This window comes from Pseudovirgaria hyperparasitica (assembly GCF_010093815.1).
Source record: "Pseudovirgaria hyperparasitica strain CBS 121739 unplaced genomic scaffold EJ05scaffold_5, whole genome shotgun sequence".
NCBI classification, from domain to species: domain Eukaryota; kingdom Fungi; phylum Ascomycota; class Dothideomycetes; order Acrospermales; family Acrospermaceae; genus Pseudovirgaria; species Pseudovirgaria hyperparasitica.
The window spans coordinates 457,624-479,381 of record NW_022985553.1 but is presented as its reverse complement, the minus strand read 5'-3'; the positions used below and the strand labels follow the sequence as shown (position 1 = coordinate 479,381).

General features: G+C 49.3%; 12 protein-coding genes across 12 annotated transcripts; 7 read left to right on the top strand and 5 right to left on the bottom strand.

The window, feature by feature from the left end:
* Nucleotides 1–97: 97 nt before the first annotated feature.
* EJ05DRAFT_474675 (uncharacterized protein) lies at nt 98–1,741 on the bottom strand. The gene is made up of 3 exons (XM_033743652.1): nt 1,347–1,741; nt 868–1,293; nt 98–818 (listed from the first exon to the last, which is right to left on the bottom strand). Exons 1-3 carry the CDS (start codon nt 1,426–1,428, stop codon nt 394–396), a joined length of 933 nt encoding a protein of 310 aa, XP_033602044.1. The 5' UTR covers nt 1,429–1,741; the 3' UTR covers nt 98–393.
* On the top strand, nt 1,640–3,600 carry EJ05DRAFT_474674 (VAMP-associated protein). Its single transcript, XM_033743651.1, has 6 exons — nt 1,640–2,088; nt 2,156–2,226; nt 2,288–2,310; nt 2,365–2,423; nt 2,476–2,591; nt 2,638–3,600. The coding sequence occupies exons 1-6, from the start codon at nt 2,049–2,051 to the stop codon at nt 3,151–3,153; spliced, it is 825 nt and encodes a 274-aa protein (XP_033602043.1). The 5' UTR covers nt 1,640–2,048; the 3' UTR covers nt 3,154–3,600.
* A 383-nt stretch (nt 3,601–3,983) lies between these two features.
* Nucleotides 3,984–6,595, top strand: EJ05DRAFT_463000 (asparagine synthetase). Its single transcript, XM_033742700.1, has 9 exons — nt 3,984–4,043; nt 4,125–4,175; nt 4,227–4,252; nt 4,302–4,328; nt 4,377–4,414; nt 4,465–4,614; nt 4,668–5,938; nt 5,988–6,092; nt 6,144–6,595. Exons 1-9 carry the CDS (start codon nt 4,018–4,020, stop codon nt 6,184–6,186), a joined length of 1,737 nt encoding a protein of 578 aa, XP_033602042.1. The 5' UTR covers nt 3,984–4,017; the 3' UTR covers nt 6,187–6,595.
* A 42-nt stretch (nt 6,596–6,637) lies between these two features.
* Nucleotides 6,638–8,061, top strand: EJ05DRAFT_526267 (mitochondrial porin-like protein; the record flags this gene model as incomplete). Its single annotated transcript, XM_033748861.1, has 5 exons — nt 6,638–6,709; nt 6,781–6,814; nt 6,868–6,956; nt 7,005–7,718; nt 7,774–8,061. 5 exons carry the CDS (start codon nt 6,638–6,640, stop codon nt 7,921–7,923), a joined length of 1,059 nt encoding a protein of 352 aa, XP_033602041.1. The 3' UTR covers nt 7,924–8,061.
* EJ05DRAFT_302964 (uncharacterized protein) lies at nt 7,745–9,290 on the bottom strand. Its single transcript, XM_033740617.1, has 2 exons — nt 8,068–9,290; nt 7,745–7,893 (listed from the first exon to the last, which is right to left on the bottom strand). Exon 1 carries the CDS (start codon nt 9,144–9,146, stop codon nt 8,199–8,201), a length of 948 nt encoding a protein of 315 aa, XP_033602040.1. The 5' UTR covers nt 9,147–9,290; the 3' UTR covers nt 7,745–7,893; nt 8,068–8,198.
* Nucleotides 9,291–9,383: 93 nt separating this feature from the next.
* On the top strand, nt 9,384–10,968 carry EJ05DRAFT_498799 (peptidase M24A, methionine aminopeptidase; the record flags this gene model as incomplete). Its single annotated transcript, XM_033746739.1, has 6 exons — nt 9,384–9,423; nt 9,477–9,605; nt 9,657–10,249; nt 10,299–10,562; nt 10,614–10,862; nt 10,912–10,968. The coding sequence occupies 6 exons, from the start codon at nt 9,384–9,386 to the stop codon at nt 10,966–10,968; spliced, it is 1,332 nt and encodes a 443-aa protein (XP_033602039.1).
* Nucleotides 10,969–11,491: 523 nt separating this feature from the next.
* On the top strand, nt 11,492–12,883 carry EJ05DRAFT_536870 (uncharacterized protein; the record flags this gene model as incomplete). Its single annotated transcript, XM_033749341.1, has 6 exons — nt 11,492–11,502; nt 11,587–12,207; nt 12,304–12,427; nt 12,459–12,467; nt 12,517–12,615; nt 12,662–12,883. 5 exons carry the CDS (start codon nt 11,492–11,494, stop codon nt 12,568–12,570), a joined length of 819 nt encoding a protein of 272 aa, XP_033602038.1. The 3' UTR covers nt 12,571–12,615; nt 12,662–12,883.
* A 724-nt stretch (nt 12,884–13,607) lies between these two features.
* EJ05DRAFT_437102 (sphingolipid delta4-desaturase) lies at nt 13,608–14,866 on the top strand (the record flags this gene model as incomplete). Its single annotated transcript, XM_033741774.1, has 3 exons — nt 13,608–13,790; nt 13,840–14,118; nt 14,168–14,866. The coding sequence occupies 3 exons, from the start codon at nt 13,608–13,610 to the stop codon at nt 14,864–14,866; spliced, it is 1,161 nt and encodes a 386-aa protein (XP_033602037.1).
* A 10-nt stretch (nt 14,867–14,876) lies between these two features.
* EJ05DRAFT_474671 (P-loop containing nucleoside triphosphate hydrolase protein) lies at nt 14,877–16,274 on the bottom strand. Its single transcript, XM_033743650.1, has 3 exons — nt 15,960–16,274; nt 15,838–15,903; nt 14,877–15,735 (listed from the first exon to the last, which is right to left on the bottom strand). Exons 1-3 carry the CDS (start codon nt 15,997–15,999, stop codon nt 15,095–15,097), a joined length of 747 nt encoding a protein of 248 aa, XP_033602036.1. The 5' UTR covers nt 16,000–16,274; the 3' UTR covers nt 14,877–15,094.
* A 561-nt stretch (nt 16,275–16,835) lies between these two features.
* On the bottom strand, nt 16,836–17,633 carry EJ05DRAFT_474669 (DUF1761-domain-containing protein). Its single transcript, XM_033743649.1, has 4 exons — nt 17,541–17,633; nt 17,131–17,435; nt 16,970–17,080; nt 16,836–16,917 (listed from the first exon to the last, which is right to left on the bottom strand). Exons 1-4 carry the CDS (start codon nt 17,554–17,556, stop codon nt 16,894–16,896), a joined length of 456 nt encoding a protein of 151 aa, XP_033602035.1. The 5' UTR covers nt 17,557–17,633; the 3' UTR covers nt 16,836–16,893.
* A 255-nt stretch (nt 17,634–17,888) lies between these two features.
* Nucleotides 17,889–19,957, bottom strand: EJ05DRAFT_509315 (uncharacterized protein). Its single transcript, XM_033748086.1, has 2 exons — nt 19,763–19,957; nt 17,889–19,638 (listed from the first exon to the last, which is right to left on the bottom strand). Exons 1-2 carry the CDS (start codon nt 19,771–19,773, stop codon nt 18,189–18,191), a joined length of 1,461 nt encoding a protein of 486 aa, XP_033602034.1. The 5' UTR covers nt 19,774–19,957; the 3' UTR covers nt 17,889–18,188.
* A 263-nt stretch (nt 19,958–20,220) lies between these two features.
* EJ05DRAFT_474668 (FolC bifunctional protein) lies at nt 20,221–21,699 on the top strand. The gene is made up of 2 exons (XM_033743648.1): nt 20,221–20,453; nt 20,504–21,699. Exons 1-2 carry the CDS (start codon nt 20,275–20,277, stop codon nt 21,630–21,632), a joined length of 1,308 nt encoding a protein of 435 aa, XP_033602033.1. The 5' UTR covers nt 20,221–20,274; the 3' UTR covers nt 21,633–21,699.
* The last annotated feature ends 59 nt before the right edge of the window (nt 21,700–21,758 follow it).

Here is a 21,758-nt window from a genome sequence, read left to right as displayed (position 1 = left end):
GAACGATATAGCGTACGCGTATTTGAGCGTGGTAGGTCATGCAAAGGCGAAGTACGACCGAAGGACCAAGCGAGGAGATTTCATATCTGGGAATGGTCGAGCAGGAAAGTGTTACCACCTCCAGTATCACTAGGGCCTCAGAAGAATAAACATGTAAACATAGGATCTTCGCTCATTTGTGATCGATACACTGTCTGTTTTGTCATTGAATAGATACCCCTATCTGTGGGCAGTAGTTCTGCCTGCTACACTTTTTGCCAACCACTTGCCAATCATCAAATGTATGCACTTCTCAATCAACTCCAGTGCTCATATGCTCCCCCGATCGGATTATCTCTGGAAGTTTCACACCCTTTACGCCTTCTCATGCATCCATAGGTGCACAAGTGCTCCCTACTTCACAACAAGCGCCGAGCTTGGTACCATTCCAGCTTCTTTCAGTGTCATCCCGAAATCAGTTAGCTCGAATGATTTCTTTGGGAAGTTGGTCGTGAATGAACTGGCCTGGACGCCATTCTCAGCGGCGATGGCATGTGCAACCTCGAAGAGAGTTGTCTCTGCAGGGAACGTCTTGGTGACAGTGCCGTTGGACGTCTGCAGCCTGAGTCTTGCCTCGGTGTAGGATGCGCTCGACTTCGGAGCGGTAGTTTTGGTTGGAGCTGCGGGTGCTGCTGGTTCAGGGGGCGCAAGTCCAGCACGTTGGGCCTTCTGGGCCTCTGCCTTTTCTCTTCTGGCCTGTTTGTCTGCCTCAATCTTTGCCAAAGCACGCTTACGAGCATCGATCTCGTCCTGCTTCTCCTTCTTCTTTGCTTGCGCCTCTGGTACTGTAGTCAGCGACATATATAGTCATAGGATAATTCGTCATACCTTTCAGACGTTCTTTGACTTGGAGTTGCTCTTTGATGTCTTGGCTCTCTTTGGTTGCTTTACGCCGGATCATCTCGTTTTGTTTCTTCTCCGCCTTCTCCTGCTCCGTCAAGCCCACGCGCTTAGCGGCCAGTTTCTCTTTGAGTTCCTGGAGCTTTGCTGCTTTCTCTTCCTCGGTGAGAGGCTTGATCTCCTCGGTAGATTCCTCAAAATTCTCATGACCACTCTTCGAGGCGTGGAATTCGGCCTGGGCAGTGCTTCGGAACCCTTTGCCACAGTCGGAACACTTGAGTGATCTCGCTTCTTCGCCAGGCTTGAGCGCTGGCGCATCTTCGTCAACCCCATGATTTGCTGCTGCCTCTGACTCTTGTATCTGCTCCCATGACATATCCTGATTCTTTTCGAGCCATTCAAGTGCCTGTGTTACTGTCATATATGTTGTTAGATCGATACTATGGTCCATGACTGATGATACATACAGTTGCCGGACTTCTTCAATGAAAGCTGAGCACGCTCAGGGTCAAAGCCCATCTCCTTGAGTTGCTCTAAGTCCGTCGGCATCGTGGAACCCTCTCAGTAAGTGATGTTGCTGTAGGAAGGAACGGAGATAGTCGAAGCTTCTGATATAGTGGGGATGTGATGTAGGCAACTTCCTTCTCGGATTATATGGGTAGTATGGGTATTAGCGAACCACGGGTCCGTCCGGAGTTAAGGTAGTCAGCGAACTCGACCATACGTGAAAACATCTTGATATGCAGATATCGTACACTAGGTGCACTTTCAATCTGAAATTTCATACGATTTAATAGTGAAGTATTTCTTTTTTATTGTTTCGAAAACACTGATGATATAAATCCGTTCACATGGACGGGACCTGGAAGGCAGTGACGTGGATGCCGACCCGCCGACTAGGGAGGGTTGGACTTCGTGCCCAGATCTCCACCAACTAATTACCTACTTACCTCACCTCGAACTCGAACATCGAATCCCTACATCATTTGTCTCCCAGACTCCGGCATCAACACCACTCTTCATCCTTGTTGCGACCTATATCCTCAGCCTGCCAACTGTCGGTCTAGACAGACACAAACAAGTCTACCTTCTAGGCCTTGTCGTCACCCTCGTCTAACCTTCTAGGCGTTTATAATACTATTGACAGCGTGTGCACGCATTTAACAACCATGTCGGTCGAACTCGATCCGCCTGAGCTCGGCTTCAAACGTAAGTCAACCATTTACGCGCCAGGCTCCAATGAAATGTTCCAGTGATGGACTAACATACACCTCAGGCCCTTTCCAGCATGAAGTCGCCAATGTGCTTCGATTGAAGAATCCGCACTCCGACCCAGTGGCCTTCAAGGTAAGTGTTTATCCCGTCTGTACGAATAGATTATTCCATGTGACTGACTGAGGCTTTTTAGGTCAAAACTACCGCCCCTAAACAGTATGTTGTTGATGTCAAGTCCGTATCATAACACCATTGACGTACTACTCCTAGATACTGTGTCCGTCCAAATTCTGGTCGCATCGAGCCTCATGGCGAAGTCGAAGTACAAGGTACATCATAACATATAAATCTAACAAGATCTGAATACTGACACTATCAAAGTTCTCTTGCAGTCTATGAAGGAAGATCCTCCACCAGATGCGAAATGCCGCGACAAATTTCTCGTACAGTCCGTTGCAGTCTCTGCCGACAGAGAATTCAGTAACGTTGCTTCTATCGTAGGTTACAATTAAAGATCATAAGTACACTGCTCTAATCGTGTAGTGGTCGCACATCGAAGAAACTGCCAAGTCGTCTATTCAAGAACGCAAGATTCGTGTCGTTTTCTTGCCCGCCGACGGTTCGGAAGCCGCAACCCCACTGAAGTCGAACGGTATTACAGCAGATCACGCACCGAGCTCGCCCTCGCCAGATGCAGTCACCCCTCAGCGTATCTCCGATTCCACACCGTCGGTCACCACCGCCAGAGAGACTGTGGAGCATGTAGCTGGGACAGCTCGTGCTGCAGTCACCTCTGGAGCTTCCACAGTGGTAGCCGCAGTTCCTACAAACACTGAAGAACTCAAGCAGCAACTGGCGACTGCCCAAGCTACAATTGTAAAACTAAAGGACGAAGCTACTCAGGGCCTGAGGCAGCGGAAGATCGGCACTGATTCTCAGCGCAGTGGTCCTGGAACAGTAACAGCTACACTTCAACGTGCTCCTGCGAATGGCGTTCCAGTACCTTACGTGGCTGGACTTTGCCTCATCAGCTTCATTCTCGCCTATTTTTTCTTTTGAGGTAGTTTGAGTTGAGACTCATATATCGTAAAAGGATCCCATGATTCGAGATCACTCTGCACGTCATCCGTGATAGACACTACGACCCCTAAGGCACGAGGCGTAATGATATGTTGGAATTCCAAGGATACACAAATGAGCCTGGCATCGACGTCCTTAGTTTACACGATATACCAGGATTGGCGATGATTAGCTTATTTTGCATCGCAAGAGGAGGCCTCAGGGGTTCCATGGCATTCTGTTTTGATTGACCTTGCGGTAAAAACCCCTTGTTTTCCATGTTACTTAGTTGTGTTGAGAGTTGACGTTTCCCTTTCAAGTATGAAACCTTGCGACAATGAGTAAGGAGCTGACTGGGTACGGACCAGATGGACGGGTTATACGTCTGGCTGTCAGATAGCAACGGGGTCAATCTACTTCCTAATCACTATACACGACTTTTCCTGATGTCTCCCATGTGCATATGGAATACTGTTGAGCACATACTGGCAAGTGAGGTAGGGCGTGCTGTATGTGTACGTTTGCCTCCATCGGTCGTTGGGTGCATCACCAGCCTCATGTTGACCAGGAATAATTCTATTTACGCCGGCTAGGGTTGGACCGTGGGTGTGCGTCTTGCCTGCATGGCATGCAAGGGTCGCCCAAGGGTCGCCGAATTAGCGGCGCCGATAGTGGCATTGAGATCTATCTATGGTGGGGCGCTCGTTATGTCAGTCCGCGTTCGCTCAGCGTGACTCAATTTCTTGATCAAAATTGCGATAACTACGGACAAGCCTTTCCTCTCCCCTCTTCTCACAAACCTCATTGATCTTCCTCAACACCATAAACGTAATCGCGTGAACAGTCCTTTTCAGTTTCGACAGCATGTGTGGAATTTTCGCCTGCCACCGGTGCGCACCCTCCTCTTACAGAGCAACATCTTGCTCCCTTGTCTTTGGAATGAATTGCCATGATTGATAATGTCGTTGTAGTCACCCGGATGTCCAAAAGTTTAAGCCTACGGCACTCCGCATGGGCAAAGCGTATGTTGTCTGGGCCTTCACTATTTCATCGATATACTGACTTAAGTGCAGCGTCCGACATCGGGGCCCAGATTGGAGTGAGGATCAAAGCACGACACATTCACAAGCTATGCTGAACATTCGCAGGTGGAAACGTTATCGCGAATAATACTAGTGAGTATATGCTCATCAACGCAAGGCCTGGTTTGACAACTGCTTTAGTTCTCGTACACGAACGTTTGAGTATTGTCGGTATTGGTACGTTGTTGGAGATTTGGCGTGCGCAAGAGGAACAGCTCATGTGAATGTAGACACTGGGGCTCAGCCCATCGTCAATGATGAAGGAACTGTATCTTTGGCAGTCAATGGGGAGATCTATAACCACAGGGTCCTACGAAAACACCTCCAAAAGCCATACAATTTCAAGACGCACTCTGATTGCGAAGTTATCATACCATTGGTGCGTCTACAGAGAATTATTGACGTGAAGAGTAACGGCTGACCCCGGCGCAGTATCTAGAGCATGATATCGATGCGCCCAAACACCTTGATGGCATGTTCTCATGGGTACTCCATGACAAGGTGCAAGACCGAATTGTTGCAGCACGCGATCCAATTGGCATCACCACCTTCTACATGGGACGATCAAGTGAAACTCCAGGAGCAGTATACTTCGCCTCTGAACTGAAATGTCTACACCCTGTCTGTGACGACATCATGAGCTTCCCTCCAGGACACGTATATGATTCGAATACGGACAAGATCACACGCTACTACGTGCCCAAGTGGTTGATGCAACCGGAGACCACTCCCGACACCCCTCTAAATTACAAACTACTTCGAGAGACCCTGGAGACCTCGGTACGCAAGAGATTAATGGCCGAGGTACCATATGGAGTCTTGCTTTCAGGTGGACTTGATTCGAGTTTGGTCGCATCCATTGCCCAGCGAGAGACACTGAGGCTGAATGAAGAAGCTCGAAAACAGATCGCCAACGGAAACGGCGTGTCTCAACAGAATGGGCTTGTTGGTATTGATGATGACAACCAGCTGTCTACTGTACAGCTCTTTCCGGTCCTCAACTCCTTCTCGATAGGACTAAAGGACGCACCCGACACTGCGGCAGCCGAGGAGGCAGCACAATTTTTAGGAACTCGCCACCACTCGTTCACTTTTACCATCGAAGATGGTCTTAATGCCTTGTCCGATGTCATATTCCATCTTGAGACATTCGATGTTACTACAATTCGAGCATCTACCCCCATGTTTTTGCTTAGCAGGAAGATCAAGGCCATGGGCGTGAAGATGGTGCTTAGTGGCGAAGGTAGTGATGAGATATTTGGCGGCTACCTCTACTTCCACGCGGCTCCTGATAGAGACGCTTTGCACCAGGAAACCGTGCGCCGAGTCAAGAATCTTCACCTTGCGGACTGCCTTCGTGCCAATAAGTCGACTGCAGCATGGGGAGTAGAAGCACGTGTGCCATTCCTGGACAAGAAGTTTCTCGATATCGCAATGAACATAGACCCTAAGGAGAAAATGATCACCAAAGAGCGCATCGAGAAATACATCTTAAGAAAGGCCTTTGATACAAGCGAGGAACCGGACACCAAGCCCTACCTTCCGGATAAGATCCTGTGGCGACAGAAAGAGCAGTTCAGTGATGGTGTTGGCTACGGATGGATCGACGCCTTAAGGGACAACGCTGAACTACACGTTAGTGACGAAGACATGAAGAAGCCGAAGCCACAATGGGGCGACGATGTTCCGGACACTAAGGAAGCGTATGCGTTCATCCCATCAATATTTTTGCGCAAGGGTTAACGTATATAGTTACTGGTATCGCTGCATGTTCGACGAGCATTTTCCGTCTTCCTGCGCGTCAACAGTCATGCGATGGACGCCGACATGGTCTAAACAGACAGATCCAAGTGGACGGTATGCTCTGGTAATATTTCACATTACGAAGCTTTTACTGACTCGATGCAGGGCTATATCGTATCATCAGAAAAAGTATGAGCATGCAGAATAAACGTGTTATCTTCCTAAATGAAGATTCGGACAGATAGTCGTTCATTTTGGCGTCTTCGCTCTCCCTTGTTAGTGGAAAGTATTCGGCTTGTAGATGATTTGCATTACTCATCGTAGAGTCGGTGAATCTAGAAGTATAGACTGAGATGTATATTGGACGAGAACTGGTCAAGTAATGAAAACCAAGAACGAATGTCGTGCATGATGAAGCTCTCATGGCTAGGATGAGTGCACGGGTGTGGATGAGGTGAAGCGTCTTTGGTGTCCGGCTCCGAGATTTTCCGTGGTTGTTTTCCTTTCAGGGTGACCCACTCTTACGGATTAGCTGTGAGGTAAAACGTTGAGCGCCAAATCTTTCCTCCTTTCACCGCAAGACTCTCACAGATTATTGCACCAACATCACAATTCAGATTACCTTTTCGTTCCATCTCTGGACAACCTCATCCGTTACAATGGCCGAAAAACTTGTAGCTCCTGCTCCTCCACCTCCTGCCTTTGCCGACATTGGCAAGGCCGCAAACGACGTATGTAACCGCGCAATTGCCCAGCTCAAGAGCTCTGCGACCAAGGACTGACTAACGGACCTTTCAAATAGCTCATCAATAGAGATTTCTACCATGCGACTTCTGGTATGTGTCTAGGAAGCCAAGGCAGTCGACTCGATTTTCTAATTTGGTAACAGCTCTCCTCGAGGTCAAGCTGAAGGCTGCCAACGGCGTTGCTTTCACTACCAAGGGAACATCACCTCACTCTGGACCCGTCAGCGCCTCGGTATGTAGTTGATCATCAATACAAGCTGAGATACTTATGTTCGTACAGATTGAGGGAAAGAAAGCACTTTCCAATGGTAACGATTCCCATCTCTCCTCCACTCTACACGTACCTGTTGTACGCCAAAACAGCTTCACTTTCGACTTCGTCTGGTCTTCCGTCCCGGATAGACGGCAGAAGACGGGAAGAGCGTATATCAGATCCACAACATACAGAATGAGACACAAGCTGATGCAATCGAAAAATGCAGGCATCACCATCACGGAATCATTCAACACTGCTTCGCTCTTGAGCACCAAAGTCGAGCTCGACAACACCATTACCAAAGGTCTGAAGGCTGAGGCCCTGACCCTTCTTAACCCTTCGAAGGGTGGCAACGCTGGCCAGAAGGTGAACCTCTTCTTTAAGCAGCCGAACTTCCACTTCCGCTCCTTCTTCGACTACACCGCTGCAGGCAATCTCTCGGCAATTGTGGACGGTGTGGCTGGCTACGAGGGCTTCCTTGTTGGTGGTGAGGTTGGTTACGACGTCCAAAAGGCTGCTGTCAGCCGGTACTCTGCTGCTCTTGGGTATAACCAGGGCAACTTCAGTGCCGCTGTGCAAGCTACCCAAAACCTCAGCGTGTTTGCTGCCACCTACTACCAGAAGGTCAACCCCTCGGTTGAGGCCGGTGTGAAGGCAGTATACGACACTAAAGCTGCCTCTACTGTAGGCATCGAGCTTGCCAGCAAGTACAAACTTGATCCTCTATCTTTTGCCAAGGTATGTCTTCAATCCATGAAGTCACAACGGATCATGTACTAATATTTTTAACTAGGCCAAGATCAATGACCGCGGTATCGCTGCCCTCTCTTATAATACCAAGGTCAACCCCGGTTTCACCTTCGGTGTTGGCGCCTCTGTTGATACACAAAAACTAAATGAGTCAACTCACAAGGTTGGTGCCAGTTTCACCTTTGAGGGTTAAGCAAGATTTGGACACGTCCGCATCAGCAGCCCACTAGGACTGTCATCCGTACACCCAATCTCCTCCGTGGATGGATGAAGCTATCTCACTTGGACCCCCGTTGCTCTGTTCCCTCTCATGTACTAACAATCCACTACAATGCATATCTGTCCATACACATGCCGCAACATCTTGTCCATTCTAATGTATGTACAAGGATGTGCGCCATAACCCGTGAGTGTTGTGTGTACATACTGTCGTCTAAAGTCTACATTGCGTGCTCTGTCATAGCCTTGCTATTGTCCCCTTTTCTCTTTTCGCGCAACAGGTCTTTGTTTCAATAAACCCCCTGCCGCAACCCCAGAAGTTACTATCGCACAAAGCATAAGAAACATCGTCAGCTGATGATACCTCGGACCTTCATAATGATCATCCGGTATCAAAGTCCCCGTCGCCCGCCTCCTTGCTTCTCGGCCATTTATAATTGATTCGTGTGTTCGCCTATGAGCTTGTGTATCGAAATGTGGCGTACCACCTCCAAACACGTTCGAGCTCTGCCCAGGTCCAAATCCACCTCCCATACCTTGCCCCGCCGCATTAGCCTCTGCTTCACTCCCGGCTGAGGCATGCTCATTTGCCTGCCTCTTAGCGCTCTGCGTCCCATACCTACCGTTTCGATAGAAGCTCGGCGGCGGACCTCTGAATCGCGTCCTCCGACGCGACAGCCCAGACGCTGGGCGCGAGCCGGCATAGGATGATGTGTGTGAGGCGTGTGAGCCCGCGGGATATGCAGGGGCACCGGCGGCAGTGTTGTAAACGCGCACGTAGTCGCGGTCGTAGGTAGAACGCGTAGCGGGATCGACAAGAGTGTGGTATGCATCTGTTATGGCGTGGAAGCGTGGGAGTGAGTCGGGACTGTCAGAGGTGTCGGGGTGGTGGCGTTTGGATAGTGTGAAGTATTGACTGTGGAGTGTCAGTTGGAGGCAGTGAGGCGAGAAGAAGAAGCCGATGTGAGGGAGAACACTTGAATCCCTAGGGGAAAATGCTAGACATGGGGCGTACCGTTTAATATCTTTTTGGGTTGCATCAGGAGAGAGAGAAAGGGTCTCATAGTGGTCTGGAAATACATCTGTCTGCGCACGCCGTATGGACGATGTGTGGAAGCGCGAGTGGCGATTGGCTAGCTGGCATAGTTGTGTTCGGGGAGGGGACGTGAGGGTGAAAATTGACCGCCGTAGAGGCATTGAAGTTTCTGCATTCCGCAATTAAGGTGCACGACTGGTAGTTTTACTATGAAAGGAAGCGGTACGATGTGCAATGCACGGTTGAAGTATTCGAGAGTCAAATGAGATTACAAGCAGCTCATGTTGCAGGAATAGTGACGTACTCGTGCTAAGGTCTCACATTGGGCTTAGCGGGGTCAAGCCGATCCGCTATAGTTATTTCCTCATGTGCATACTCAAAATTAGGTGTTCCACATCATGGCGGCTCAAGCAACTGAGGGTGTTGAACGCCTGAACCGTATGTGGCTTCTATTTTGATCCATGGCTATCTTTCGCTGACCCTATGTCCAGTGGAACAGTCCAGCAGTAAGACCGGGATTGGCACGAAGGATGCGCCAAAAGTCGAAAATGGCGATGCAGAACAAGACGAATCTGAGGATGAAAAAGAGGAGGTAGATGAAGGAGCGCCAGCTGGCGGAGGTAGATTGTAAAGTCACACCTCATATGTACATCTTCTGACATACCGAAAAGCTGCGAAAAAGAAGAAGAAAAATAAGAAGAAGAAAAAGAAGGCCAGCTCAAAGACACAAACCTCACCTCCGCGCGTACAAATCGATAAGCTCTTCCCCGATGGGAACTTCCCGGAAGGAGAGATATGCGAATATAGAGACGAAAACCTCTACCGTTCGACAAATGAAGAGAAGCGTCATCTAGATCGCATTAATCAAGACATGGTTACAGAGTTTCGGAAGGGCGCAGAGATTCATAGACAAGTACGACAATGGGCACAAAAGTGGATAAAGCCAGGGCAGACTCTCACTGAAATTGCAGAGGGCATTGAGGACAGTGTTCGTGCCCTTGCAGGACATCAAGGTCTTGAAGAGGGCGATGCATTGAAAGCCGGCATGGGTTTCCCAACTGGTCTCAATCTGAACCATATTGCCGCACATTACTCACCAAATGCGGGTAATAAGACCGTACTTGGCGAACAGGACGTCATGAAGGTCGACTTTGGGGTACATTTCAATGGTAGGATCGTCGATAGTGCCTTTACGATGGCGTTTGATCCAAAATACGACCCGCTGTTAGCTGCTGTCAAAGCAGCTACTAATGAGGGTGTCAAGGTAGTCTGATAGCATACTGATGATGCAATGATTGCTGATATATCTACAGCAAGCTGGTATAGATGTTCGCATGAGTGACATTGGAGCTGCGATCCAGGAAGTCATGGAGAGCTACGAGTGCGAGATCAATGGCACAACATATCCTATCAAGTGTATCCGTAATCTAAATGGGCACAACATCGACCAGTACAGGATACATGGCGGGAAGTCAGTGCCAATCGTCAAAGGTGGTGACCAGACAAAGATGGAAGAAGGAGAAGTCTTTGCCGTAGAAACCTTCGGGAGTACTGGTAAAGGATACGTCCGTGATGACGTAAGTATATAAGTACTCCTTTACATTTACACATGCTGACAATGAGTCTAGTTGGAATGTTCTCATTATGCACTGAATCCAGATGCTCCCAGAGTACCACTGCGGGTGACATCAGCAAAGACACTGCTAAGCTCGATCACGAAGAACTTCGGTACTCTACCATGGTGCCGGCGATATTTGGACAGATTAGGGCATGAGAAGTACCTTCTTGGACTCAACAATTTGGTTTCATCTGGGATCGTGGAGGACTATCCCCCACTGGTCGACATCAAGGGTTCATATACCGCCCAGTCAGAGCATGTGAGTTATCTAAGCTTTCCCTAACCATAACCAGAGCTGAGATACGTAGACTTTCATATTGCGCCCGACAGTCAAAGAAGTTATTAGTCGCGGTGACGACTATTGAACCGACCAGAATGTTCTGATTATCAATACGTAGACAGCATAAGCATCAGTCAGACCACCGATACGTGCTTGCTTGAATAATGTCCAGGATGCGCATATCGAAATCTAGCTGTAAAGTAACCTTGAAATTCAGGCCATATTGCGATAACAGAATATTGGACAAGGTGTTTGGACTCATACCTTATGCTTCTAGTAACATAAAGCTATACTCGTAGCGAGGTATATAGTTTATATGATGCACTTCAGGATTTATACGAGGACATCATTCATATACCTGTGATTCTATACTAACTTATATTGGTAAATACATTCTTATCAAAGAAAGTGTAGCCGGTAGTATACCGGGAGTTCTAAATTAATATCTCATATTGCGGACTAAAGTCACGCAAAACTACTCAGGTGGGGATTATTATTAGAAATTCATTCTAAGTATACAAAACTAGTACTCTCTTGATATTTTCTACCGCGGGCCGAATTGATGTGGATATGATAATGATCACTTAAAATGCTATCTAGTCTCTAATATGGCTCATAGGTAAATACTCATGGAAAGGGGAAGATGTTGCTGCGCTAATTACTTTCACATGATAGTATATAGTACGGCCTCTATGTTATATAGGTCCAGGAATAATCACAAATGCCTTCCATCTACACTCTCATCTACTCCTAGTACAATGGGTCCTCTTATATTCATCGCCATCTTATTTTCTATGTTTTTTGAACTATGCCTTACTTCCGACCCTCCACCCTCTACTCTAGGAGGCTATTATATCGATTCATCATGTATAGGTTTGGGCGTTGACATAGCTGTCATAGAAGCAGTTGCAATGGCACGGCAGGCTGTCCGTAGTCTAGATATGATGACAAGCTATTTCAGTGGCCATCCATTGGGACAGGGGCCGGGGCGTGATAGAGCGGCTGATGATTTGGGCCATATTCTACAGTATACATTCGGTATCGACTCTCGATCGAACGACCCGCAAACGAGCCATTATCTAGACAAAGTGCGCGAAATTATGGTATCAGTCGCGAATCTGAGATACAACAGGGACCTAGGAAGTAGTAGCGTGCGCGTCTATTGCGACAATGATGCCCGCTGGAGAAGAGCAGCCGCCTCGGCAAGTCCAGACCAGCGGCATGTCTATTACGACCTCGCGCAAGGGTTCGATCGTCATCGTCAGCCACTGCTCTGGCTAGATGGTGTTCCTCGTTGTCGTGACCCGGGATCCGCAACACAATCGTATGTTAGGCTAGTTTCGCCACACCAGCCTGCCGATATAGCGTTGTGCGATTTGTATATTCGGAGTGGTGTAGTCAAATCATTGAAATCTCTCAGACACTCGCGAATAGCACAACGCATCGTCCTCAGTATTTCTCAACCTGCGCCTGATTCTGTTGCGGACTTCTCCAGACTTCCTCAATATGCGCCTGATCCTAGGGCTATACCTCTAGCATCAATGGTTAGTCTGCTATTGTTAAAACACTTAATAGAAATACAGAGTGAGTTCTGGTTTCCGCTCACGAATAGTCTACTAACAATTGCATATAGTTGGAGAATCTGCAGCATGGGACAAGGCAGACTGGTCATGGATTCAGACTGTAACATACGGATCTACGGGACACAAAATCAGGCGTACAGTGAACCATGGTAAGGTCATGTGTTTGGTTATCTTCACTTACTAATAATAAATTAGCATTCTTCGGTTTGCTTGCTTTCCTGTCAAGTAATGGAGTCCAGTTAAGTCTAGATCATACGCGTGCTTTGGCCGGGGACTTAATCTTGATTGATAGAGATAGTTTTATGAATCTCTAGAGGATGGCCCGTGGAAATACCGTATCCTTGGTATTCAGGAAAATCTCCTCTTCTTTCAAGGTTCAAGATGTCTTCTTATAGACTAAAGTAAGGAGTTTAGAGCTTAAAAACTATATTCGTTGTTTGCCTAGAACCTGACTCTCTTAGCACACGTGCACGCGTGTTCTTACCTCTATCTTTCTGGATGGAGCCTTTTCTGCCGTTATACCTAAGACTAAGCATATAAGAAATTTAAACAAAGATATAATAGACTAGGGTGGCCTGCGGCCGGCAGATTGCGAGCAGTCTATGGGATTAAGCTCTAAGGCAGCCTAGGGGGATTAAGGCACTAAGGCAATACGAGGCTATAGGTCATGAAGAGTAGACGGAATTACATGTCGTGGAGAGAGCTCGATTTTGATATATCGGATTTCCGAATAAGGGCGTGGATCATCGCGAAATGTGATTCTCCGGCGGTGATTCTGGTGAGGGCGCTAGCGGGCGCTAGATAAAACATTATACAATAATACAGTATCTTTATATGGTTCCTTTGGGCTCTTATATAAACCTTAGATTAGCGGACGTGAACGTATGCGTGAAAATGGAAAACGCCAAGATCGATAAGATTGGTGCCACCGTGCAGCCAGTACCCGCCTGGTGGAACGCCAATCCGGATCCGGATTCTAACGCCACCAGCTGCGACCCTTTCCGCGAATCACATCTTGAAATTGTTGCAGCTTCCATATTTCCCAACTTTCACTCCTCTCCGGACACAGTTGGGCATTCGATTTATCACTCCTCGAACAACAAGTATTCTTCCTTTTCAGTCAACAGGCAATTGACTTGCTATGCGCTCATCTGTTCCCGCGGTAGTGGTAGAAACCGGCAAACGCTCTCTCCCTAAGCAGAGTGGTATATCAAAGACTGCTGCCGTTTCAGAGAGGAAGACGGAGTACGACCACTTCTTCTGGACTTACACAGAAGAACCACACCGAACACGACGCCAAGCTATTATAAAGGCTCATCCCGAGGTGCGATTTGTTCGGATCTTAACGACGATGTAACTGACATTTGTCCTAGGTGACAAAACTGTGTGGCCCTGAACCTCTTACGAAATATGTTGTTACCGGAGTCGTCGCTCTACAAATCCTCTGCGCATATCTCTTAAGAGATGTTGCCATTATATCATGGCCGTTCCTCCTCACAGCCTACATTATCGGCGCGACCGCAAACCAAAACTTGTTTCTCGCCATTCATGAAATATCGCATAACTTGGCATTCCGCTCTCCGTTGGCGAATAGAACCTTCGCAGTATTTGCAAACCTACCTATTGGCATCCCCTATAGTGCCTCGTTCCGAGTAAGTCTTCTTAAAGAGCCAAATGTATATCAAGTTAACGTCTATTTAGCCATACCATCTCACGCACCATAAGTCCTTAGGGGTAGAAGGTCTTGATACAGACTTGCCTACCGCCCTTGAGGCTTTTTTTCTCGACTCCGTCTTTGGCAAGGCCTTCTTCTGTACCTTCCAGATCCTTTTCTACGCCATCCGACCCATGATGGTGTACAAGTTGCCCATCACGAAAATACACCTCTTCAACGTTGCCATACAGCTCGCCTTTGATTTCGCCCTCATTCAATTTGCCGGTGGTCGTGCGTTGGCATACTTGATTATGAGTTCGTTTTTGGCTGGGTCGTTACATCCTTGTGCCGGACACTTCATCGCGGAGCATTATGTCTTCGGAAGACAAGCTCCTGGAGCGAAGGATCCCTCGACTATGGTACCAGTGCCTGAAACCTACTCATACTACGGACCACTCAATCTGCTGACCTACAATGTGGGTCTGCACAATGAGCATCATGATTTTCCCGCCATCCCGTGGACTCGTCTTCCGGTCCTTAGGAAGATCGCCGGAGAGTTCTACAACGATCTGCCGTATCACAAGAGTTGGGTGTACGTGTTGTGGCAATTTGTTTGGGATAAGGAGGTGGGATTGTGGTGTCGAGTAAAGAGAGCCGAGGGAGGCAGAAAGGTCGGCGCAGATTCATGGAAAGAAGAGGAATTAGGCGCAAATGAAGCAAAAGGAGCGATTCCAGGTGTGCGCTAAGCGTATGTACCAGTTTAGACGATATAACGGCTTATATAAATTAAAGCATTGCTGCAGGGTTATACCAGTTCTCATATACTGCCCCAGATGGAGTTGGCTTTTCGCTATTACTGCCCAAAGCAGTCAAGACGGCGTGCTACAGGAAGAATAGGTATCCAGAATCTCCGATTCACGATGGGTGTGCTATAAACGCTCGCTTTCATTCAAGGCACAACCTCCTTTATGGCCTTACGTCTGCTGAGCCAGAGCCAAAGCATCCGGCCTCCAACCCAAATCATCGCGACTCACAACAACCTCATCAACCGGCAACCGCCCCTCAACAATCTCCCTCCCATTCACCAAATCATTCTCATCCACCCTCCTCCCAGCCTCCTCCTCATCCCTCGCAATCCCAGCCCGCACATGCCTCGGCACCAGCCTCTCCCACGCAACCCCAAACCCAACCTCGACAAACCACAACTCATCCATCAGCCCCGCCGCCTCACTCCAGGGCCGCCGATCCAGACTCAGATAGTTCCCCTCAAACACCACGATGCGCGTCTGCGGACTAATCGCAATATCATCCGGCACGGGATCCTTGCGCGCATGGTCAAACGAGGGCGCGTACAGCGTGCGGCTTTCCGGCGCCAGGGGCTCGCGCAGCTGCTGCACTAGCGCGAGGAAACTGGCGCCGTCGAATGTGAATGCGGCGCCGCGGCGGGCGTGTGCGGTTGCGGGGTCTGGCAGGGCGGAGAGTTGGGCGCGCGAGAGGTGGTAGCCGTCCATGGGGATGGCGGCGGCGACGCGGGTGGTTGCGGCAGTGCCGGGGGAGGAGAGGGCGTGCTTTGCGTTGAGGGCGCTGGCGACGGTTGTTGCGAGGGTGGTTTTGCCTGTGGGTTGGGGTGGGAGGGTTAGAGTTTGTGAGGGGAGGTGTGGGTGGTGGTTGTGGTGATTGTGGTGGTGGTGGTGGTGGTGGTGGTGGTGGGTGGTACCTGAGCCTGGGATGCCGGAGATGGCGATCATGAGGCGGCGGGATTTGGGAAGAGTTTGGTATTTTGCTATAGGGATGTGTGTTAGAGTGGTGTCGTGATGGAAGGAGAGACGGGGGACATACCCCAGGTCTTTTCTACGAGGCGGGTTACTTGGTCATCCATGGCTCTGTCTCCCTCTCTCTTTCTATGTCTCTGTCTCTGTCTCTCGTGTGGTTGCTGGATGAATGTATACAGTTTGTGTCTGGACAGAGAAGCAGGACAGGACAGGCTAGGTTAGTTGAAGAGGAAAAGGGTCCCTCTCTCCTTAGGGGTCCCCGCCTGATATATGTCAAGCGGCGCCCCGGACGCATGTCGCGCACTGAGAGTGGGAGTTCCAGCACAGAGTTCGCGATTTAGGGCATGTTGCATGCGAATTGTGGAGAATCGGCCGGGGTAGCAAGTCGTACATCACTCCGGGGTTTCGCGGGGGGTTCAGGTGCTGCTTACACTTGCCCATAAGAGGAAATATAGCAGGGGAATCCGTTGGTGACGTAGACCGGGCAGTTCACAAGTCATAATATTATGTCCGCGTTCGAGATCGATGAGAAAGCTATTGCATAGCTGAAACCATGTATGTCTTATCTGCTACGGCCAGGAGTTGGTGTGTAATTGAGGGGTGCGATAAAGATAGCCTATCTTTGTCGATCAACTGCGAACCGCCCGCGCCAAACGAGTCCTGCCCCAACCGCCTCAAACTGCTTACTTGAAGTAAATAGAGAGCGTAATTGATAAGGGCACAGGAACAGGATATGCAGTCGCAGATCTTAAGACTAGATTGTCAGCATCTAAAACTTCCCGCGGGCAGGCAGCGTTCTTCACATGTCGTCACAATGGGCAGCATCGCACGAAAGTCGTAGAATGGTTTCGATATTATTTACTTCTTGTATTACTACAGACGAAAGACTTCTACTTTCGTTCAGTTACTTGCCATACTAGTGGCGTCATATCTGGGCTAGTTTTTACCACATATCGTCGTTCCATTTTAGCGCCGAGTGAGAGCAGGCTTAGAGGAGGTATTTAGTTGAAGGGGTTGGTACGGGTCTAACGGCGCGTCAGATTCTTCACATGTTATGATTCTTCCATGTCAACTTACACCCCAGTAGGTGAGGAACAAGCTCAGGCCTACAGTCTCGAGGACCTTGGAGACAGCGCCTACGACAACGGTATCGAGAGGGCGCTTCTCAGTGAGAACTTGAGCAAGAAGCTATACTGAATTAGTCATATTATACGACACTTATTCATCATTCAACTCACCGTTGGTGCAGAAGAGGCAAAGAAGATCAAGCTGCCGAGGTACGCAGCGCCCTTGTAACTAAGAGTACCAGTCGCGTTGATCAAAGCACCCACGCCATACGCCTGAACAGCTGAGCCGGCGATGGAGCTTCCCCAGGTGGCAGCGGCAGTGGCAGCCTCCTTTGATTTGAAGAACTCCTCCTTGGAGTTGGCTGCTTGAGCGCGGCGGTAGGTCTCACCGAAGATGGGACCGAGGACCGCGAGGGACACGGCGTGGTTGAAGGCAGTACCCAGGGCGATGGCCGAGGGCTTGACCGGGGGGAGGTCTGGATAAAAGCTCCGTCAGTGATCAATTCTTGTTTGAAAGGTCGGCGACAGGTTGGGAGGTGGGATGGTAGATGGGCTGGCAGCAGGATTTAGTATTTACTTACAGTGAAGAGTAGCCATTGTGATTGTGTGGGGGATTGGGAGATGGAAATGTTTGATTGATGGTATTTAGATGGAGATGAGGAGATGGATGGTAGGTAGAGATGAGTACAAAGCAGGAGAGCGGCAGCTGCAAAGCTTTTGTAGCTGACCTAGGTAGTCAAGGTAGTAGTCTAGGCAATGGCGACGTCATCTAAGCTAAGCGCGTCATGAGATGCCCGTGTGCTTGTTGTGCCCGGCTCAGGCGGTGGCGCGGGCGTGCTATGCCCCGCAGGTTTTTCATCCTTTTTTGGTGGAGATTGCTGTGGCTTGGCTTGCTGCTAGCACAAACCTAGGTACGCTTCATGTTCTGACGGGCTTATAATTCATTGTATTGGCCCAACAACCGCATCAATTGAGTGTCCATTTCCTGCCGCTTTAATAACACACATCTACTTAAAATCTCAGAATACGCATTTAGTCCGAGTCCGTGACTTTTGATGTTTCCAACTCTGCATGAGATCCGTCTCATGGATAACTCCAATAACCGATGCAATACCGTGGCACAGAAAGGCCCACAAAGGAAAAAGTTGCAACAAAACAAACCACCCCAAAGATCATATGCTCATGAAGCCACCAGCCATGTCAGCTGAAGTTTCCAGCAGTCTGGACACCTATACGTCCGGCCGGTTGTTACCACGTTCAGTCCGATTAACCCTCTCTGCCATGACTGGCGTAAGGCCTACAGACAACCAGTACTCATCTGGGATATCATCTCGACGGGCCAGTCTTCCTAGGATCGGGCGCATCTGCTCCAGCTCAGGGTCCCGTAAATGCGCTGCGGCTGCCGCTGTATCTGCGTCCTGGTCACTGCTACCGCCCTCTGCTTGTGGGGATCGAGTGCCATGAACAGTATTGGGAAGTGCACGATCCCCCCTGACTAGTCTCATAGCCCTGAGAGTTCGTCGTGGATCCGTGTGATAGGTAATAATGCCAGCATTCCCCAGTCCGTGAGATTGGGCTCGTCGCGAGACCCAATCCTCCGAATTCTCATTACTCATCGCTCTGTTGGAGTATCTCTCTTCATGACGTCGCATTCGAGAACTGTGGGTGTTCTCAATCTCTAGTAATGGCATTGGAGGTCCAGAGTGCGTTGGGAATACAGATGCTTCCGAATCTGATCCGCTCGGCCCGTCAGAACTCAGGCATTCGTTGAGCAAGGAATCCAGCTCGTTGCGCGGTGTCGGGACTGTCAAGTGTGTCCTAGAGGACGATGTTTGGGAGTTTGCGCTGCCAGAACGCGAACTAGCCTGGGTGTTTGAGAACGAAGCCGAGGCGGCTGCAGTTGTAAAAGATGAATCGGCGCTGGGAAGCTGTTGATCGGGCTGAATTGTACTTAACATAGGATCCCAGTCCAGATCCGGTGTAAGGCTACGCAATCGATCGCCGAGACCGTCCGTGTTATTGCCGCGTCGACGAAAAGATGCATCAGACGACCTAACACGATTCCTTCGTCGACGAAGCTCAGGGTCAATGGGTGATTCGGAGTCTGACGTGTACGAAGGTCTCGAAAGAGAACGAGGGTGCGCCGGAGCAAAGTCAAACGTGAACTGGTCTCGCAGCTGATCAGTGGCAGTTGGGAGTAGACGTTCCACACCCCTTAGTCTGGTAATTGTACGAGTCCTAACAGAACGTGGGTCTTGATGTTCCTGCCGATGGATGTCATCGTGATTAAAGTGTCGTGGACGGTCTGGACTGCGGCTTCTGCTGCGCGCTACATGTTCGCGCCTGGAGTTGCGATTACGGGGTTCAGGCTCGAGTTCAGGAGCAGGAAATGCCGACAGTGGAAATGGATGACTGCTTTCGCCACCAAATATCATACCGTCTCGCCTCCTGTCATCGTCGTTCGCGTCGCGTGTTATTTCTGTCGCTCTCCTGGCCTCACTTGCTGTGGTCTGCTCATTCATGCGTTCGCCTATGCGTGTGAGCGCTGCTACGCGACGAGATTGAGGTGAACGATGCTGGTGCCTCCGAATCGCGGAGCGTGCATGCGCCGCCGCGCTGAGAGGTTCGTAGTCTTTCGTGGCATTGTTGGCGGCAGATGGCGTAGGGGCGTACCAGATACTGTAAAGTAATATTAACACGCGAACAAACATGAAGGAGGCTTGTGAGTGAGGAATGGCGCAATAGTATTGTATGTAGTGCAGGCGCGCATAAAGAGTTGCCAGTCTAGGAGGTGAAGACTTACGGAAGACCCATTGTTGGGCGCGAGATACGAACTAGAACTTGACGAGTGAGGATGAATAACAGAAGATGATTTAAGAGGAGAGATGAGAGTGGAGTGGTTGGTGTAGTGAATGCGCGTGGTGTTTTCGAGATGCTTTTCAGGCGGATGCGCCGATGTATGCGACTAGCCTTGCTTGGAGGAATGTGAGGTTTTGGAGAGGGAGGGCTGGGTGAGAGCGAGAGGAGAGGAGAGGAGAGTGGAGCGGGAAGCGGAGATTTGGGCGGATTGATTGGGCGGGCTTGTTGCCTCCTCACGGACTCTTCGTAGGCGCACGGGCTACACGTTTTGGCGTGTTTTGGGAATTATCTGCCTTGTTACTTGTTACCTTTTCGCCTTGTTACCCTTTTTTTGCCTTGTCGCCTTACGGCCTAATCTCCTAATGTTATCCGTCCACGTCTGATCGGTGGACAGACTTTTGCGCCTCTCCATCTCCATCTTTGTTCTCTTTCTCACTATCTCTCGACATCTGTCAAATGATACAACCAGGTCTTGAGCGTATCCATCGTCTCTTGGCCAACACTCCTCTTACCTGGAAGGCCATCCACGTCGCCGGCACCAATGGCAAAGGTTCCATCTGCGCGGCCCTCTCGGCCATGCTGCATGCCTCTGGGGTCCGATGTGGTCGTTTTACCTCACCTCACCTGATTGACAGGTAAATAGAGCTCCACTGTATCATCGTATACGTCTCATCTCGTCATTCAGATGGGACTGCATTAACATCAGCGAGACACCCGTAACCAAAAAACTCTTCCAACAGGTCGAGGCTGATCTACGCCGTCTTGACCAGGAGCATAGCATCAAGGCTTCTGAGTTCGAACTACTGACCGCTACTGCATTCCGTATCTTTAATAGTGAGAATCTGGATTTCGCTGTCGTTGAAGTAGGCATGGGAGGTCTACTTGATGCTACTAATATCATCACGAAGCCGTCCGTAACTATAATCTCCAAAATAAGCCTAGATCACCAAAACTTTCTCGGCAACACTGTGGAAGAGATCGCCTTCCAGAAAGCTGGGATAATCAAAAGGGGTGTTCCTTGCATCGTAGATGGTAATAATACTCCAACAGTGCTAGATGTAATTCGAAAGCAGGCAATGATCCTAGAGGCGCCCTTGATTGTACGCAAATCTCTTCCTCACTTCGAATCCAATGATCAGCACTGGAAATCGTTTAAAGAGAGAAAATACCTTCAATATCAAAGCACAAACCTTGGTCTCGCTTATCAGGCTCTCGTCACAGCATATCAAAGTATACAGCAGCAGCCGCCATCGCCATCCATCCTCGGAACAATTCCTCCCGATCACTGGCCTGGCCGAACGCAAAATATCTCAATTCAAAATCTGACTGAGCGAGAGAACCCTGTTTTGATTGATGGAGCCCACAATGTCGACTCTGCGCTCGTACTGAAGCAATATGTTCCGGAAGACCGACCTGTTACATGGCTGGTGAGCATGTCTCAGGGCAAAAATTCTCGAGAGATATTAAAACATCTGCTGAGAGATGGTGATTCTCTGGTGGCAGTTAAGTTCGGTGCAGTCGACGGTATGCCCTGGGTCAAGGCCATGGAACCGAAAGAACTTTGCGAGGTAGCTGGTCAGGTTGCGTCTCTGTCGCAACTCATCGATGGAAGCCAAGACGTTCACGCAGCAATCCATAAAGCAGCACAAATTTCCCAGGAAGGTAACATGATCATTACCGGTAGCCTGTATCTTGTATCCGATGTTCTGCGACTCAAGAGAGACCACTCTGTATCGGGGGCTCTTCCAGCAACTCCGACCTTCGGGCCAGAACACTTCATGAGCAATGATATTAAAACATGGCGTTGGGACTGATCGTAAACGGATAAATGTATCATTGATCTTCATAGAATATCAAATATGATTTTGACATGCCTCGCTGCCTGGCGCTGCCTGCCACGTGCAGCCGTGGGGCGCGCGCCGTGCGCGTCTGTATAACAA